This window comes from Alligator sinensis, unplaced genomic scaffold, assembly GCF_000455745.1.
Source record: "Alligator sinensis unplaced genomic scaffold, ASM45574v1 scaffold188_1, whole genome shotgun sequence".
Taxonomy (NCBI): Eukaryota; Metazoa; Chordata; order Crocodylia; family Alligatoridae; genus Alligator; species Alligator sinensis.
Window position 1 is genome coordinate 906,462 of NW_005841903.1, and position 17,725 is coordinate 924,186.

At 45.5% G+C, this 17,725-nt stretch overlaps 1 protein-coding gene across 3 annotated transcripts in view; it reads right to left on the reverse strand.

Annotated features, from left to right (window-relative positions):
* Positions 1 to 17,725, reverse strand: part of LOC102368673 (L-threonine ammonia-lyase-like) — a 57,544-nt gene that overhangs the window by 23,595 nt on the left and 16,224 nt on the right. For all 3 annotated transcript variants that reach the window (XM_014517357.2, XM_006018479.3, XM_025197718.1), the window contains 4 exons: positions 14,446 to 14,562; positions 13,245 to 13,486; positions 4,194 to 4,359; positions 648 to 744 (listed from right to left, as the gene is read on the reverse strand). In XM_014517357.2, the coding sequence (XP_014372843.1) occupies positions 648 to 744; positions 4,194 to 4,359; positions 13,245 to 13,486; positions 14,446 to 14,562 (622 nt within the window). The remainder of the gene's footprint in view (positions 1 to 647; positions 745 to 4,193; positions 4,360 to 13,244; positions 13,487 to 14,445; positions 14,563 to 17,725) is intronic.

Genomic DNA, 17,725 nt, shown 5'->3' on the forward strand with positions numbered 1-17,725 from the left:
GGCTTACACAGCCATATTTTCAGAGGTGTTTATCATCTGTAACAGTAAACAACATCGAAGTAGTAGGTGCTCTGAAAATGAGATATTCAGCTATTTCTTTGTTTGCTTTTGATACCCAGATTTCTCTGCACATGAAAAAAAAATGGTATCTAATTTTCAAGTACTGCTATAGAAGGCAACTCTGATCATTGTTTTATAAAACTAAATACTTAAGCACCAGGTTTTTCTACCCTTACACATCCCAGTGTTTGACCTGGTATACTGTCCCACTGACTTTAGTAGGATAAGGTAATACTAGTTGTCAGTACAGGTGACAAAACTTGGCTCCAAAGAAGAATATTTATATTCCTAAGTCATCATCTGAGCGTGAAAAGAACTAGAAATAATTATTAAAGCAGTGTTGGAGTGTAGTTGTAGGTATGATGATCCACAAAATGTATGAAGAGATAATTTTTGTCATATTTTTTACTGGTTCAACTATATGGCTGGGAGAGAAATTTGAGATGCTTTGGCCACAAAGTACCCTCACTCAGCCCATGTTTATTACTTCATTCAACTAGACCTGACTTAAATTAACTGAAAAAGGAACACCAAGGTGGCAGAAATCCATAACAATATGATTTTGTTAGTAATTCTCTCTCTCTTACCTCCATAAAACTGATGATTGCTGCAGGCCTGGTCTTTGACAGGTTGGCCTGTCCTTAATGACTGTTGTAGTATAGGGAAACTCTCAGATTCAACACCCTTGGAAAAGGAAAATAATTGATCATAACTATACTGCTCACATTAGTACAGGAGCCACCAGCACCAAGGAAACAAAATGGAAATTCAAGAAAGGCCTAGGCAAAATGTATTAGGAGAGTTTGATATAATTCTGAAACACATTGCTAATTTAATTTTAATATGCCATTATTCTAAACACATGCTCTCAGGTCCTGGGACTAGGCTCCCACTTTAGTTTACTTCTGAAAAAAGAAGGGGAAGGGCTACATATATATAAAAAAGTGAACAGAAATATTTTCACCAAGTGAAAAAAAAAGCCCAAACCATTGCACAATATCAGGATTTAAATGAAGAAGCACTATAACTGTACAAGAGAAGGAAAAACAATTAATTTTCGTGCTTCAAGGTAAGTAGTAACAAATTAAAGTGCTGCTGTGTCTCCTGTATCAGCATCCCCACACTTGAAAAGGGTAGTGGGGGCACTTGAACTTAAACTCATTCAACAAGCTTGAGTTCAAGCACCCCTGCCACCATTTTTAAGTGAAGGAATGCTGATACACGAGACACAGGAGGCTGCTGGAGTGTGGCAATTGCCACACTCCAGCAGACTTAATTAATTAAGTTGGCTCCAACATGCTGGAATTCCAGCACATTGGAGCAGCCTTGGCTCTCATGTATAGGCACCCCAAAAAGTCTATATACCACGTACATTCTCAAAATATACCTTAAGGGTGCATATACATATTTGGGGAGGTTAGATTACATTAAAATGGCCACCCAATCTAATTTAGTTTGTCCAGGTGTGGACCTTACACTTAGATCCCTAGTTAGGTCCATTTAAGTGCAAACTATACAGAAGTTCCAGGAAGGTTAGATTAGCTTCCCAGCCCTACTCCCATGAACCAGCCAGCTCCTGAGCCTACCAAACCCCTCTATCCTGCAGGCTGCTCCTGGTGCCAGTTTTATCAGTGTTGACCAATGCTGGGAGCCAAGTAAATGAACGTGAACACCACCTGCCCCCCTAAGCCACCACACAGGCCCCGCTAGCCCCTCTAATCCCTCCCACATATACTCCCTGTTCCCTTGATCCCTTCTGCAGGTCCTGCTTGCCCCCCATCTCCCGATGGACCCCACGCTCCTCTCCCTGCGAGCCCCACCCCGCCCATCCTGACTTACCTTAGATCAGGTAGCCATTTTTAACTCAGTCTAACCTCCCCAAATGTTTGTACCCAACCTAAGTGATCCATAGGTCTTGTATTTATCCTCTGCACAGGGAAGGTGAATAACAAATCTTTGTAAATAATACCACATAATTTCAAAGCACTAGCACTCTGGAGATGTTGGGTATAGCTATGCTGACTTAGCACAGCCCCAAGGCACACTGTACTGAGCTGCCATGCCTCAATGCCATCCACACTATCTCTCAAAATGGAAGACACCACTCCTTGTGCATGGTGTTGGATATGTGCCAATAAGCCCTACCAAGGGACAGAGCCTTATGTTGGCTACAAACAGATGTTGCATTTGTCTCAGAATAAAACCATTTTATTCTGGGGCAAAGCGTGATCATTCAGACGTCCACGTCTGTTGTCCCAGAACAAACCTGGAAAAGGTTTATGGAATAAAAAAGTGTTAAGAGTTTGTCCTGGGGCACTGCAAGTACATCTGAATGGTTGTCCTGGGATTGCATTACTGAATCAATGTCAGAAAAGCAGCAATGCATTTTGCTGCCTGCCAAACCCTGATTGGAAGGCAATGAGCATTCACACCAATCCCCAGGCATTTCTGTTCTGGAACAAACACAGGCACAACTTGTCCCTGGGCAAGTTCAATATCTGTTCTTACCCTCACAGCACAGCCAACGCTGCATTAAGGCAGTTGCTCAGCTGCTGATTTGGAAGATAAAGCAGATGCACCATGCCTTGCTACAGTGCTCTGTGGTGCCATTCTGAGGTGGTATAGACCTGCACTTTCTGTTTCTTCATTCCCTTATTATGGTTTCTACTATACTCAGTACACATCTGTATTTTCCTTGGGCCAGGTTCTGAGTTCTTATTTCTAGAGTTTTGGTTACAGCCCAGTAATTGTGTTTATGATAGCATACATCATAAGCACTTCGGAGATGGCTAAAATCACTAGACTTTCTCTCTTTCTCTCTTGCCTGTAAGCAATCCTTAGCCATCCAGACATGCTGCCTGCTATATGTGTTCACAGTTTCAGCAAAGGTTTCCTTATTGTGGACTAGAAAGATTTATTTTGTCTACAATTTTGGTTGAATGTTGTTTAATTAAAAAAATACAGTCTTCAATGTTGATCTGAGCAGGTTGCTTCTTCCATAAATAAGGATTAAATCCAAGAAATTTCCAATAAGCAGAGTTTCACAACATCCTGAAACCACTGAGACTTGAACAGTTCTGATTTTAATTACTTTAGTTGACTTTAAAAAAGCTAACAAACAGTGTTCAATGTTGAGAGTCTAGTTAAAAAAGACACAAATATGTAGAGATAGGGGCAGATCCAGAAGGGGTGCAGGGGGTAGTCACATCCCCCTTTCCAATCATGCCATATGGGCAGCAGCTGGGACCTTTTTTTTCAGTCCCCAAAGCAGGTAAGAACTCTGTCCCTTCCTTCCACAAAGCACATACCCTCCCCTTGATTCCTCCCCTTCTCCACCCACCACTGTGCTTGTTCTCACTGTCCTTGACTGACCTGGGGGCAGGAGGGGCTCCAGAGCCAATCCTGCCCTGCTCCAGTTGGGCTGTGCAGAGAGCAGGGCTCAGGCAGGTTCCTTTTCCTGGTTCCGTACAAACCTAGGATCAGGCACAGGGATGGGGAACTCACTGCCACTGTCTCCAGTTAAGGCTGGCTCCATTTACAACCTAGCTGGAGTGGAGCAGGAGTTGCTCTGGAGCTTCCCTCACCTGCAGGTCAGCAGAGGACAGCAGCAGCAGCAAGATGGGACCGTGGGAAATAGATGGGGAGGAGAGGGAACACGCTCCTAAGCAAAGAGGGGTGGAGAGGGGGTGCCAAGAATGGAAGGAGGGAAAGATTTTTGCATGATTTGGGGACTTAAAAAAATTTCCCTAGGTGCTGGATAGTCCCCAGCATGGTCTGCCTGCCTCCAGTGAGGAGGGGCTGGGAGCTGGGGTGCAGCCACCCCTGCAATGCCAGAGACTGCTTCCTTAACAAAATCCTTGCTGCACCCACTTTTGGTTTTTGGTTTTATTTGAGAGTTTGGTTTTATTTGCCTTAAATGCAAATATGTTACTAAAAAAACCAACAGGCGGCAAAGTAGGCTGCCCAAACTCTGAAACAGAATTCTCCTGTGTGATAAACGTGGGGTCAAATAACCTACCTACAGCATATGCAAATTCATTGCCAGTATCGTAGCAGAGCACAATGCCACAGTGAAGTCTCAGAAACAGGAAGATAGTGTCATCAAGGACCAACATCTAAAAGGTGATACTTACAATCACAGAAATGTGTGGGTTCAGGTGTTTGAGTGCAGCAGCTGATCCTGCCAGCAAACCACAATGGCCTCCGGCAGGGAAAATCACCGCATCCAGCTTTGGCACCTGCTCATAAATCTCCAGACCCAGGGTACCCAGCCCTGCAAGGTAAATAGCACTGTCCTCCCTGCAGAGCAGAAAATGAAGTCATAGCAGAGTTGGGAATTACTCACAGAACAATGATCCAATCCATTACTTGCAAGATACAATTTACCAGAAAAATCTGTATATTGAAACAAACCACAAGCAGAGTTAGGCTTGAGGCATGCAGTAGTTTACTACTATTGGTCAGATCATTGTATATTTTGCATCAGAATATATTGCAATGATGAACTTTATCAATCCAGACACTTTCTACAGCAGTGCTAAGTGGAAAAGCAAAACAAACTGATGGTACTGCAAGACAGTCCTGTGAGGAGAGATGGGCTTAGATCCTCAGCAAAAATTTCAAAACCACTTTACAATGTACAGTTAATCTGAAAGCAGCAGATATGATGGTTTCCATACTGGAGACTAAGGACTAAAGTGAAAAATGCTTTGCCAGAAGAATACACTGTGTCTGCTGCCCCAAGTAGGTCTTCAGGCTACTTATCAAGTTACTTTAATAAATATGACCAAGTTGATTCTGTATTGGAACCTCCATCAAATACATAAGTTCTTGGCAACGTCCAGTATCTATTGCTTTCCTTCCTTAAACTGCATGTTTTCTAATTCCTCCCACAACCCAAACTGTAAGCAATGATGCAAAATGAAATGCAGCTTTCTCCTTTCCCTCTCTTAATACAAGTGGAATTTAGTAATCATGCTCATGCAAGGGGAATTTCAGGAAACTGAAGCACTTGTCTCAGAGCAGACCAATACAGCATAAGTCTTTCCACAATCCAGGGCCAATAGCTGATACCTTAACTCTTCCTTGGAACACCTCACTAGGAGGATAAGAGGAGCATTTATTCTGCCAAAGTATTCACTGGTAAAACACGTTAAAATGCAGACCATTTTTAATGACCAGATTAGAAGCCAGCAAGATTTGAATAAAAACTGGTTGATTCAGATATATTTCTAAAGGCCATTTTCATTTTAATTAAAAGAAAAAAAATTGCAAAATGATAAATCTGTTATGTATATAGGTTATGAAACCATTGAGTGCCTGTGTTCCATATTTACTGACAAATGACTAATCTAGGCAGGGTTACAGAACCAGTAATCTCATATCCCACCACCACATTTATGCATTAAATTTGTGTCTGGTAGCAAAGGGCTACTTTTATTCATTGGTATTAGGGTTGCAGAAGTACTGAAAGACCTAGCATATATCACAGTTCATGGCAGAAGGCAAAAACGACTCAATCACCCCAAAGAGAAAAGACCATAAAAAAGTAGGAGCCTAGGGACAGACATTACACATAAACCAATTTAAGTGATCATAAACTGGTTTAAACCTGTAACAGAATAGATGTTCAGTGCACATAAACCAGTTTCAATATGGCTGAAACCAGTTTGAGATAAACCTGGTTGAATGTAGTAACAGACTTAATTGATTTGGGTCAAACTGGTTTATACAATGTCTGTCCCAAACCCCTTCCTGGTTTAAACCAGAGTCCTACAGCATCCCAGCATACTCTCTGGGCTAGGCTCTCTGTTCTCTCCACCCCTCTGCTCCCCAGCTGGAGCAGGGACAGGTAGGGGTGGGGGCTTGGCCAGAGAGGGGTTTAATTCCCCCCTCCCTGTCACACTGGCAGGCACCTGAGCCAGGTCTGCCAGGCCTGCTGCAGCAGCGGGGCACCATGGCCCCTGAGGCAGAGGGGGGCAGGGAAGAGGTTAGTCTCCCTTCTACCCCCACTGCCAGCCGGGTCTGCCCATAATTGTCACTGTGCTCACTCCCTGCAGCGAAATAAGCCCCCCGCTGTCTCCTCCGCTGGATGCCGGAAGGAGGGGGAATAACCCCCATCCCTGCTCCCCCCCACAAGGGGCCCTGCTGGGGGAGCCTGTGATCATGATCCAGGGCTGCCCCAGCACTAGTGATAACTTAAGGCACAATGGCATCTAATACATGACCCACAATTGTGCCTCCTGCCATACATGTATAGCATGGCAGGAGGCACAACTGTGGGATCACACGTTAGATCCCATTTCACTTTACCTGCACATGTAGAGGGGGACCCTTATTTGTGCAATTAACCAGGGAATTGTGTAATACATGTAATGTGTAGAGGGGGCCTCCGACTTTCTTTGCTAACAATTAGAAAGACTCTAGTCCACTTATAAACCTTCTGCAGTAATGTATTACATTTTCATTCACAACATCACTGGTAAGTTTTTCTACCATTAAAACATCAGCTAAAAGACAAATGAGTAGCACTTTCACTTCTCAGGTTACATACATTATAAACCCAGTTTCAAAATAAGGATTATTTAAAAGAACATGTAAATGCCACATCTGAGGGTGTGTACAGAAGTTGTTTTTCTTGCCATTTAAAGTGCTTTTTGACTGTGAATTAACAGAAATGCATAGCTTTACAAAACTTTAAAATGGGTACAGTGCTTTAAATGAACCCTTGTTAAATGAGGTATTAAATCTGAAACACTGTATTTTACAGCACTTTAGCAACCTACAGCATTTTAAATAAGTTCTGTATGCTGGTCAAATTTCTGACCAGTGGAGAAGCCCCAGGGGGCTGCAGAGCATCCCTTGCCTCCTAGCCTTGGAAAGTTCAGGGAAGCTCAGTGGCTCCCCCCTTCCTCCAGCACTGCACTTGTCAGGCATCTCCAGACGAGCGCGCACATGCCTCTTGCCCCGCCTCAAACCCCTTTGCCCCTGTGCAAAAGGCACATGCAGGAACGAAAAAATGTTCCCCACACTGCAAGTTAGCAGCGTGGGGAGAAAATTAGACCCCAGGTCTAAAAGAACCACTCCGCAATAGAGCGAAGCAAGGCACTGTTCAAGACCGTGCCCAGAGCCAGTCCTCCAAAAGGTTTTGGCCAGAGCGTCTCTTTGGTGTTCTTGCTGCCCTGTCCAAGGTAAGTTGGAGGGGGCAGGTTTCATGGGTGTGGGTGGGTGAGAGGTGGCAGGGGGATGTGGGGGGCGTATGGGGAGTGGCAGGGAAGAGCTGGTATAGGAAGGGCCCGGCCGGGTGGCAGGACCCAGCGCAGCGTGCCTCGCCAGTTCCTGCGTGCCTCGCCAGGTCCTGTCACCATGGGCCGGGCCCCAGGGCTGGCTCCCACCTCTGCCGCGCTGGGTCCTGCTGCCATGAGACCAGCCCGGCTGGGGGGCAGGAATGGCCCTAGGGCCAGCAGGACTTGGCTGGGCTCAGCGCATGGTCCCCCGCTGCTGCTGTTAAAAGTTAGTTATGGGCCCTGGGTAGAGGGCTGGGGCCCTCCAGGGTGGAGCTGGGACCCTGAGGGGGCACCCTCCAGGGTGCCTGGGACCCTGGGCAAGGGGGCTGGAACCCTGTGGGGGATAGGGACTGTGGCCCTCCAGGGAGGAGCTGGGACACTGGGCAGGGGGGCATTCCATGTGCTGGGGGTGGGGCTGCACCCTGTGGGGGCCAGGGGGCCCACCCCTCCTGAGCAGCCCCCCCCCAAAGTGCCCCCCCCCCCCACCAACAATTGTCCCACTCCTACCCACAGACCAACCCACATTCCTCCACACCCACCCACCCGCCTTCCCCCACACCCCTTCTCACCCCCTTTCTGCAAACACCACATCCCCCCCCATCACATACCTATCATGTGTGAAGAAAACCAAAAGCACACATCAATACATATAAGTATTTAGAATGTATTTTTTCATGATGATAGAGATACTGGTAGGTTTCAAAATTGCTTTAACATTGTAAATATACCAATAAAGCATTACCCAACTTATCACTGTCCCTCTCTCTCTCTAGATATGTGTGTGTGTGTGTAGAGTGGTTTTTTATTTTAACTGTGGAAGAACATGGATTTTGGGGTAGTTTTAAAAATGGATTTGGGATGCTGCTGCAGCACTCCAGCTGGCACAAGGCGTAGTGTCCCCAGGTATCATTTGGCTGAGCCCCAGAAGCTCCAGAGAGTGAGTAGCCCTGGGCAGCTTTTTGTATGGATGGGGCCAAGACAGGGCAGCTTTTTATACTGCTGGGGCAGCACAGGTGCTGGCCCCAGGCTCTAGTTCCCTCTGGCTGCAGATCCAGAAGAAGCCAGGAAGGATTATTTTGCTCCTAGTGGCACAATTTGCTCCACAACAAAGTGCATGTCCAAGCACATGCACTAAGGCAAAAAGCCCCGGCTCAAATTTGCACCGCTTCTACTTGAGCTGCTGCAAGCGCACGTGCTTGCATGTGTGGACGCACCCATCATGTTTAAGAGCACTGTAACTTTATAGTGCTATAAAAAGTTCTCTAGGCAGCAGACACAAGTTACAAAAAACATTACATTTTGAAACATCTTCATCTGATACTTCATGCAATGAGAGGTCAGATTTTCAGTCATTTTTTAAGCTGTCTGCAGCCATGCACTTGTGTTTAGTCACAGCTATAAACTGCGTTCTGTGGCCAGACTGAGCAAAAACTGTCACTTGTGTGCACAAAATTATAGTGTTGTAAAACATGCATTGAGCACTTCTGTATACAACCTGAATGCTCAAATTAGCACTTGTATTGTAAACATGTAATGGCCTTTTTAACTGTCAGTTTAACCAGAATTTTCCCCCTCTTAATTAGGAAGAATAAATCTAAATGGAAAGAAAAGGAAGGGAAGGGTTATGGATACTGGTCAGAGGAAAAGGTGAAGATACCCTTGCATCTCTTGTATCATTCTAAACCTTACACCTGGCCTATCATTCTTTACACCTGGCCTGTCCAATGACCTTAAACAGATCATCAAGCCCATAGGCAGAGGGAGAAAAAATTATCTGGGGAATCTGTGTGTGTGTGCATGTCTGCCCCCCCCAGCAGGTAAGTCTGTGGGGGAAGGGCCATGGGGTGGGGGTAGGGAGTGAAGCTTGGGCAGGGGCTCCAGCTGGGGCTGGGGCAGGCCCTGCACAGCTGGAGTGGCGTGTGTGATGGAGCTGTGAGTGGCTTGTCTGGGGGGCACCCGGCATGGGGAGGGGGTATCAGCTCTCACCACTGCATGCACACCAGGAGGCATGGGGGGCATGTGCCTGGGATCTGTGTGGAGCAAGACAGGCTGCTGCTAAGGGCTGGGGTCAGGGCTGTGCCAGGCACTTCTCGGCAGAGGCTGGGCCACACTGTGCTTAGGGCAGCCAGCGCTGGGAGGGAGGGTTGGGGGGACTACAGCAAACGTTGGGGTGGCTGCAGCCCCGCCGTAGCACCTCTCCCAGTACCTCCACTGCCCACCCCAAGCTCAGTGTAGCCCATCCCCACCCTGCTGGTAAGAGCTCAACACCACCCTGGTCCCATCCCACAGTAGCAGCCCAGCCCACCTGCACAACTCTGGGTGCAGATGCTCCCCATGACTCCTGGGGGAGGGATGCACTTAGCAGCAGGAGCTGTGCCCCCCAGACAGGTCACTCATGGCTTGTCCTGTGTCCCACCCCAGCTGTGCAGGGCCTGTCCCAGCTCCAACCCCACTCCCTCCCTCACTGCTGCATGCATGCCCCTCCCCACCACTGCTGCAGCCACTGGAAACCTGCAGCCAGGCTGCCTTGCAGCCCTACTGCCACCTCACATTTGGCAGGGCTAAGCCCTGTTGGCCCCCCACTTCCACCACCTATGATCAAACCTCATTTTATAACCATGCTTAGATCGTTCAAATATTTCAATCAAGTTTACCTCTTAATCACCTTCTCTCAAGTCAGAGTCCCAGTTTTGTCAATCATTCCTCATATGTGACACTCTTCATTTCAGACTGCTTGAACTTGTATTTGAGCATAACTTGCATAAAAGGAACTTTTCCACCCAGGGAAAGCTATAACATCTTTTTATTCTCCTGTGCATTATGAATTTTCATTTCTGCCTGGGAGAAATGTTACAATCTGTGCTTTCTTCTTTGCCTGAGGAAGGGTGCATGAACCCAAAAGCTTGCAAATAAAGAATTTTTTTGCGACCATTTAGTTGGTTTAATAAAAGATATCACCTCTGCCAAAAGTTCTGCATACCCTTCATTTCATTAATCTTTCTTGCTCTGTCGACATAGGGTTAACTATGTTCTTCTCCAAGCACAGTGATCAAAACTGAAAATTACCACAAATGAAGACTGACCCATACAACACAAAGGATTTCCTTCATGGCTGTAAGAATGTGTCAACTCTACTAAAATACGCAGTGATTTGGTATAATAAACTTGGACACAAGCTAACATGTTATTAGTTTTCTATACTGATGAATACTACAGCTGTGCCAAGCTTCAGTCCCTGATTTGATTCAGCAGAGATTCGGCCCAATTTGGTGGCTGAATCTCTGAATCCGAATTGAATCAGAGGACGCTTTAATTTCTCTGAATCGAATTGGAACCCTCCAAATAGATTTGGAAAGATTCGGCGATTTAGACATAGAAACAGCTTTAAATGCTTTTTCTACATACCTCTAGGTAGCAGGTGGCTTGTGAATGCTGCGATGCTGGGGCACATGGAGTGTCCTACAGAAGTGGGGGGGGGCTCCCCAGCGTGCTTTCAGCAGGCCCAGTAGCGGACCAGAAGCACTTCCAGTCCACTTCCGGGTCCACTAGGGAGTGCACTGGGGCCCCCCTGGCACTCCCCCTGACTTGGCAACGGGTGACTCCTGGGTCTGGGGGGCACCCGTGGTCCCCCTGTGGCTGACTGCTGAGCCGGGAGGGTGCGGGTAGGCCCCCCCACCATGCTCCCTGGTGGACCCGGAAGTTGACTGGAAGTACTTTCGGTCCACTTCCGGGTTCACCACCAAGCACACAGTGGAGCCCCCTGCGCTCCTGTGGGACGTTCAGTCTGGCCCAGCATTTACAAGTCATGCTGGTACCTCAAGGTATGTAGAAAAAACTTTTAAAGCTGTGTCTATGTCCGAATCGCCAATTCTCCAAATCAGCATTGTATCTTCAGATTCGGATTTGGCCAAATCGAATTAGGGACAGTGATCTGAATCAATGAATTGACTCTCTGTCCCTAATTTAGGCTGAATCCCAATCCAAATCTGAATCAAATAGGGCCCACTTCGCACACCTCTAATGAATACTGGACTGAAAATTCAAATGGAAAGTATTTTAAGACATCCAGACCTTTTCCCTTGCCACATTACGTACTTCAGGGCCCTGTATATTGTACTAACCTTTTATTATCACCTAATATGTTATGAGCCTGACTAAACAAGTTCCTTCATAACTCAGCCCAGCTAGTAGTTGGCATGGTGGAAGTTTAAAAAAAAAGGAAAAGGAAGCGCCTGTCCAAGCAATGTTACCCAACTAACATGGTTACTGCTAGTGCTCTCAAACCACTCCAAGATATCAAGGTCCAATGACTGCTGGTATACCAGTATAGACCTACCTAACATAAAGCAGAGGTGCAGACATTCTTGTTCTTCAGCTACCTTATTTCTTAGGTTAGCACTTAGAGCCAACACATCTCCTTCTTACAACAGGGTTGGGTTTTCCCCTTATTTGTCTGTTGTGTCAGCAGTTTCTCTATGGAATGTATACTACAAGGCCTCAGAGATGTATCAACAAGGATCTATGCCCTGAGCACTAATAGCCAGTAGGGATCAGGCTGGCAGCAGTGGCTGGGCTGGCAGCAGTACTGGGTGCCATTCTTGTGCCCCCTCTAAACTACTGCAAGGCCTGCAGTTTCCCAGCTAACCACCTCCTGATCCCGGCATTGTTTTGGTTCCACATTCTAGTTGTATCCAATTTACAGCCTGTAGGCCACATCCAGCTTGCAGGGCTGGACTATAGGACTCACTGGTCCGACAGAGGTGTCAGGAATTTGGGGATGGGGCCTACCACCAAAATCCAGGTCATGGAGTGGTGGTAACAGGGCACATGTTGGCAACAAGGCAGGTGAGCAACTGCTGGGTTAAGCCCCCCCCTGGCCCCCTGCCCCACTGCCACTGCTTGTCCTGCTGCAAGCTGGGTTAAGCCCCACCCTGGCCACCTGCCCCACTGCCACTGCTTGTCCTGCTGCATGCAGAGTTGGCCCATGAGAAGCCCCATGGTCTGGATCCTAGGCCCTTATAAGCCACAGCAGGTTTTTATAGCATTGGCCAGAATCCATTTAATGATAGGTCTTAGCCTGTGAGTGAAGACACCCAACCCATTCACACTGGTAGAATATTTATAATGGTGTAATGTGCAGAGGACACACCATATGAAAGCTTATGGCACTGTAGGTCACCCTACTCCAGGGTAAAGTTACCCCTGAAAAAGGCAAAAAATATACACTGGTATGTGTCTTGTGTGCATACCCAATGGCCATAGGTAAGCTAACGGATTGTGTGTCTCTAGGACTAGAGTCCCCCTGGCTGTATCTCCAGAGACAAATGCAGCCTAGCAAGCTCCTGCAGCTCTCCAAATTGTGAAGTTGAAGCTTGTAATCAAGAACAGTGCAGTGAATAGTCTGAACAGGAGTCCTTTGGCCCAGTTTAAGAACTGTAATGGATCTGAAACTGTTTAGAGAAATCATTCAGTTTTTTTTTCCATTTCCAAGGATGTCGCCTACATTTAGACAGTGCTTTATAAGTGATTCATTTTAATATCCTATCATTTTCATATTTAGTAGTTAGTTTTGTACAACTGCTACATCTACAGTATTTCTATAGGCAGCAGGGCAATGATGAGGGATAAACAGGTTTGAGTTCTGCTTTGAACCATTCTAAAAACTCAAGTAGCCATAGCCAATGAATGTGGTATATCTGGGAAGCAAACCTTGGAAATACACCACAAAGATCCATGGTTTGCACTTGAAAATACACATCAGTCTAAATTTGGACCAACCTCTCAGGAAACTCAGGGAAATGTTTGATAAGCCAGGGTCAAGGTCTGAGTTTGTGCACATACATAAAGAAAATGAGTTGTTGCAGAGTTTCACATTTGTCTAAAAAAACTGCCACTTACTCTTCAAGGTACAAATAGCCATTCTCTTGTGCCAGCCTTCTTGCATGCATCTGGGAATCCTTGGCTGTAGTGCCATAGGAAATAACCATGGCACCATAATCACGGCACATTTTCACTCTGGCTAGAGAGGTGCTGGTAGACATGATGACAAACACTGGAATGTGGAGTTCTGAAGCATGGTATGCAACTGCCATACAAAAGTTACTGTCGGAGGCCACGATCACACCATTTCTCTGCTGATCCTGCAAAATATGTTCGCTTATGCTAGATTATGGAGTACTGAAAGTAACAGTTTGTCCAAATAAGCACAGATTTATTGAAAGTTTCTGAGGGATCATTTTAGTCTTCAGACTTCCCTATCCTAGTCCTCTTTCCCACTTCAGATGATCAATCTATGACAAAGATTATGCATTTCAGTGTAAAATTTCTTAAGTGAAATCTCACATTTAAAAATTCCTGGAGCCAATCTTTCTCTCATTTTAATCAACTGAATAGCTCCCACTGACTGTAATAGATATAGGATCTGGTCTCTTTTTCTGGTCACAGGAAAAAAAATCACTGTACTTCTCTGCTTCACATTCCTATGTGAATGACTCTCCCAAAGGTGTAGGAAGAAACAATCTCAGAGATGCAGGATACTAGGCCAAATAGTATTATTAGTTCTACAAAGAGATAACATATACTATCTACAAGAGAGACAAAACCAGTTATTCAAGTGCTACTGGAATTCCTTACAAAACTATTTACCAGTTCATTAATCCACAAAACTACTCACTCATCTGCCTTTAATATGGGCTTTGTCATTGCTCAGTTTGTTGTCTCAGCATATCTGGGGAAACACAGCAGTATATAATATTCAAAGTTAATTCATTTCAGTATCAGGGTAAGTCCTGAAGTCTGCACTCTTCTAACCTTTCCTTCAATTATTTCTCTCAAGACTGCACAAAAAATATCCCACTGATTCACCAAATGTAAAAGATATGTAACAAAATATATTTATAAGTGTCTCTGATGCTCAGCACAGCAGTATCTGAGTGCTGTGCCAAGCATATTTCCTCAATGAAGAAATGCAGGAAGTCTTTGGGAGGTACAGGTAAGATGCCAAATCGTCCTTAATTTGGCAGCTTCCTACTGCATTTAGGTCAAGCAAGTTTAATTTCTATTTATTTATTTATTTTTGTTCTTTGATAATTTGTCCAACCTGTGGTAGTGATGACAGAAGGTAGAGGACACCCCGTTCCTTTACAGATCCTGTGTACTGGAGGAACTCTTTCTTTAGGTAGATGTCCATTCCATACTGCTTTGAAAGCCTAGAATACTGAAAGAGAAGAATAAGATCATTATTTTTCTGTAATATTTTAGATGCCTGAAGTACATGTCAGTATTTTGATTGGTTTTACAGAGCAAAGCCATTATTTTCAAAATATATTTCCATATAGAAAGAACACATGACAGCATTGGATAATTTAAGAGACTCCTGTGAATTATGCAGATCATCCCAAACAGGTATAAATAAAATGTTTACACTGCATCACCAAGCTTTCTGTATTTTACAGCAAAAACGAATGCGGGAGAATTAATTACAAGAAAAATTATTAGTTCTAATAGTTTACTTCCTTTTATACAGCCATGTTGCTTAGATACCATGAGTACAATTGCATTGGCCTCCAAGATGGAACCAGAACAGTTTAGAAACCATTATAAAGTTCAATGTCTCAGCACTTGCCAGAACTAGAAAACAGACTGGATCTAGATCCCTGGAATGCTGGTTATTTCTCAGTTCTAGTGGTATGATAACTCTGGAGTCAAAACCTACTGTGTCATGCCTGTGAGCTGGTCACTGATCCAGAATGAATATTGCTCATTTTACCCTTAAACTCATGTCACTTTCAAGAAGAAATTCAACATTTGAGGAGAGAGGGAAATAAGGATAAGAAAACAATTCCCTTCACAGTCCTGCTTCAAACTGTTCAAAGGGGTAGAAAGCCCTGGACTTAAATCAGTAATTCTTAAGATTTTTAGTAGAGATAACCAATACATTGGTCCCATATCAGATCAGCACTTGAGAGTAATGGCAATCCGCTTTTTTTGGCTGATGTGACTGATAACATGGCCAATAAATGTTGTGTGCATGTGCACAGCCACAGCTTGGCATGCAGGTGGCCAGGAGTGCAGCCTGGCAGTGTGGAGAGCACCTGGCTCTAGCTGGTAAGTCTGTTGTGGGGGAAGGGGTGGGGACGCAGATCAAGGCCTCTGCGGTGAGGGAGGCAGTGGGGCTGGCACTGGGGCTGAGGCAGGGGCTGCCCAGCCAGGGTGGGGCAGGGCACAGGATGGAGCTGCAGCTCATCTAGGGGTGCAGGGATGGAGGGATGGCTGCTGCCACTGCACGCACCCCAGGAGGACATGGGGGGGTGGGGGGGTGTACCCCCTGGATCTGCGCATAGGGTAGGCCGGGCTGCCACTGTGGGCTGGGGCCAGGGCTGCACTTGGGGTGGGCAGTGGCAGTGCTGGGAGGGGGCATTACAGGGGCTGCAGCCACCCAAAATTCACCATAGCCCTGCTCTCAGCACTGCTGCTGTGTGCCCCAAGCGCAGTCCAGACCAGCCCCCCACTAGGAAGAGCCCGGTGAGACCCTGGCCCCAGCCTGCAGTGGCAGCCCACCCTCACCCTGTGTGCAGATCTGGGGGGCACAAGCCCCCCATGCCCTCCCAGGGGTGCATTTAGCGGCAGAAGCTGCCCCCCCATATCTCCCAGATGAGCTGCAGCTCCGTTCTGTGCCCTGCCCCACACTAGCTGGGCAGTGCCTGTCCTGCCCCAGTGCTACTCCCTCCCTTACCCTGAGGGCCTCGATTTGCCACTCCCCCCACACCCCTTCTCTTCCCCTCCCCTTCCCTCCCCCCACAACAGACTTACCAGCCAGTCACTGCTCTTCACACTGCAGGACTGCATATTGGCAATCGGATCAGTATTGGCTGATATGGTTTGTTAAAAATCGGCTATTAGTATTGGCTCAAAAAATCTCTATTGGTGCACCCTTAATTTTTAGACTCAAGGCATCTCTCAAAGGATTCGAGGCACGCCTCAGAAAATGTCAGCTTTTGGTTTTCACTTGTTTTTCTGGCTACATAAAAATAATAGATCAATTCTTACTGCAAAGAACTCAGAATGTTTTTAACACTATGGATTCCCAAGTGAACACTCTGGGTTGATCTTGTGAATCATGTTTGCACACCTAACAGCACTAACATTGCATGACACCCAGCGGCACCCCTGAAAGGATATTAAGGCCCCTGAAGGTGTTGAGAATCACTGGCTTAGATGTATTAGAAGGCAATGTCCACATGATGTGGTCACAGGTACATAAATTTGCAGTTTAGCATATTCTTACATGACTTTGCACATGCATTTCATATTATTATACACACATACACAAAGAGACCCCACTTTACTTCCACTGTAGTGCAGCTTCTGGGATAGAATATGGCTGTAACATATAAAGCATACAGCAAATCTACAAAATAGTGACCTGATCTCCATTGACTTCAAGTGGGCCTAAAGGACTAAGACTTAGTTTAGGAAAAGATACAGTGAGAGGCTGTGTTATTTAAAATACTCAGCATGGCAATATATTTTAAATACCTCTCTTGATCCATTATCTACTGTAATGCGTCATACAATGTTAACCATAATTCCTGGAGAGAGTCATCCTATATTTTATTTACTGCTGGACTTTTAAAGTGTTATGCACTTTTTTTATTAAATCAAGCATATCAGAAACAGATTTTTTTACCTTAGAGATTAATTGAGTTAAAATATTTTCTGAAGCTTACAAATGCAGCATAATTTAATAGTGGGATCATTTCTAAGTGTGTTTTTAGACTCTGTGTGGATTGGTGTATTTACTGATATATGGCCAGATTTTTTCTGTTTTTTTCAACACCCACATCTGGAACCAGATTCGCAAAAGCTCTTTTGAAAATATTGGCAGGTGGTCACCCTGGAGACTGCTGCTTGTGACTCCTTTAAAAAAATCTGGCTCAAAGCAGCCAATGTTTCTAAGCACTTAGCACATCATTAAGATACATGGCACCGGCTCCAAGGACCTTATAGTTTGAACAGAAACATAACAAAAGGAGACAATGTTCAAGTATAAGATAATGCATTGCTTAAGTAGGCTTCCACATATCTTGTCAGGGTTGTCCATTCATTTTTGTAGGGCATCTTGGATTCTTTGGGGTGCAGACAGAAGTTATGTTTGTCATGCAATCTGTCTCCTAAAAACACACTACAGCTGTGCTGTGACAAATGTGTAAGTCTGCAGAGTGCTTTTGAAGTGGCTGATCTCACAACAAATTAACCCTCATCAAATGAAGTATCAGATGAAGGCACTCCACTTTGCAGAGCCTTAGGGAACTTGTGTTCCCTAGGGTTAATTTGTGACATGATGGGGGCTGAGCTGATGCAGTCCAGGCCTGTCCCTA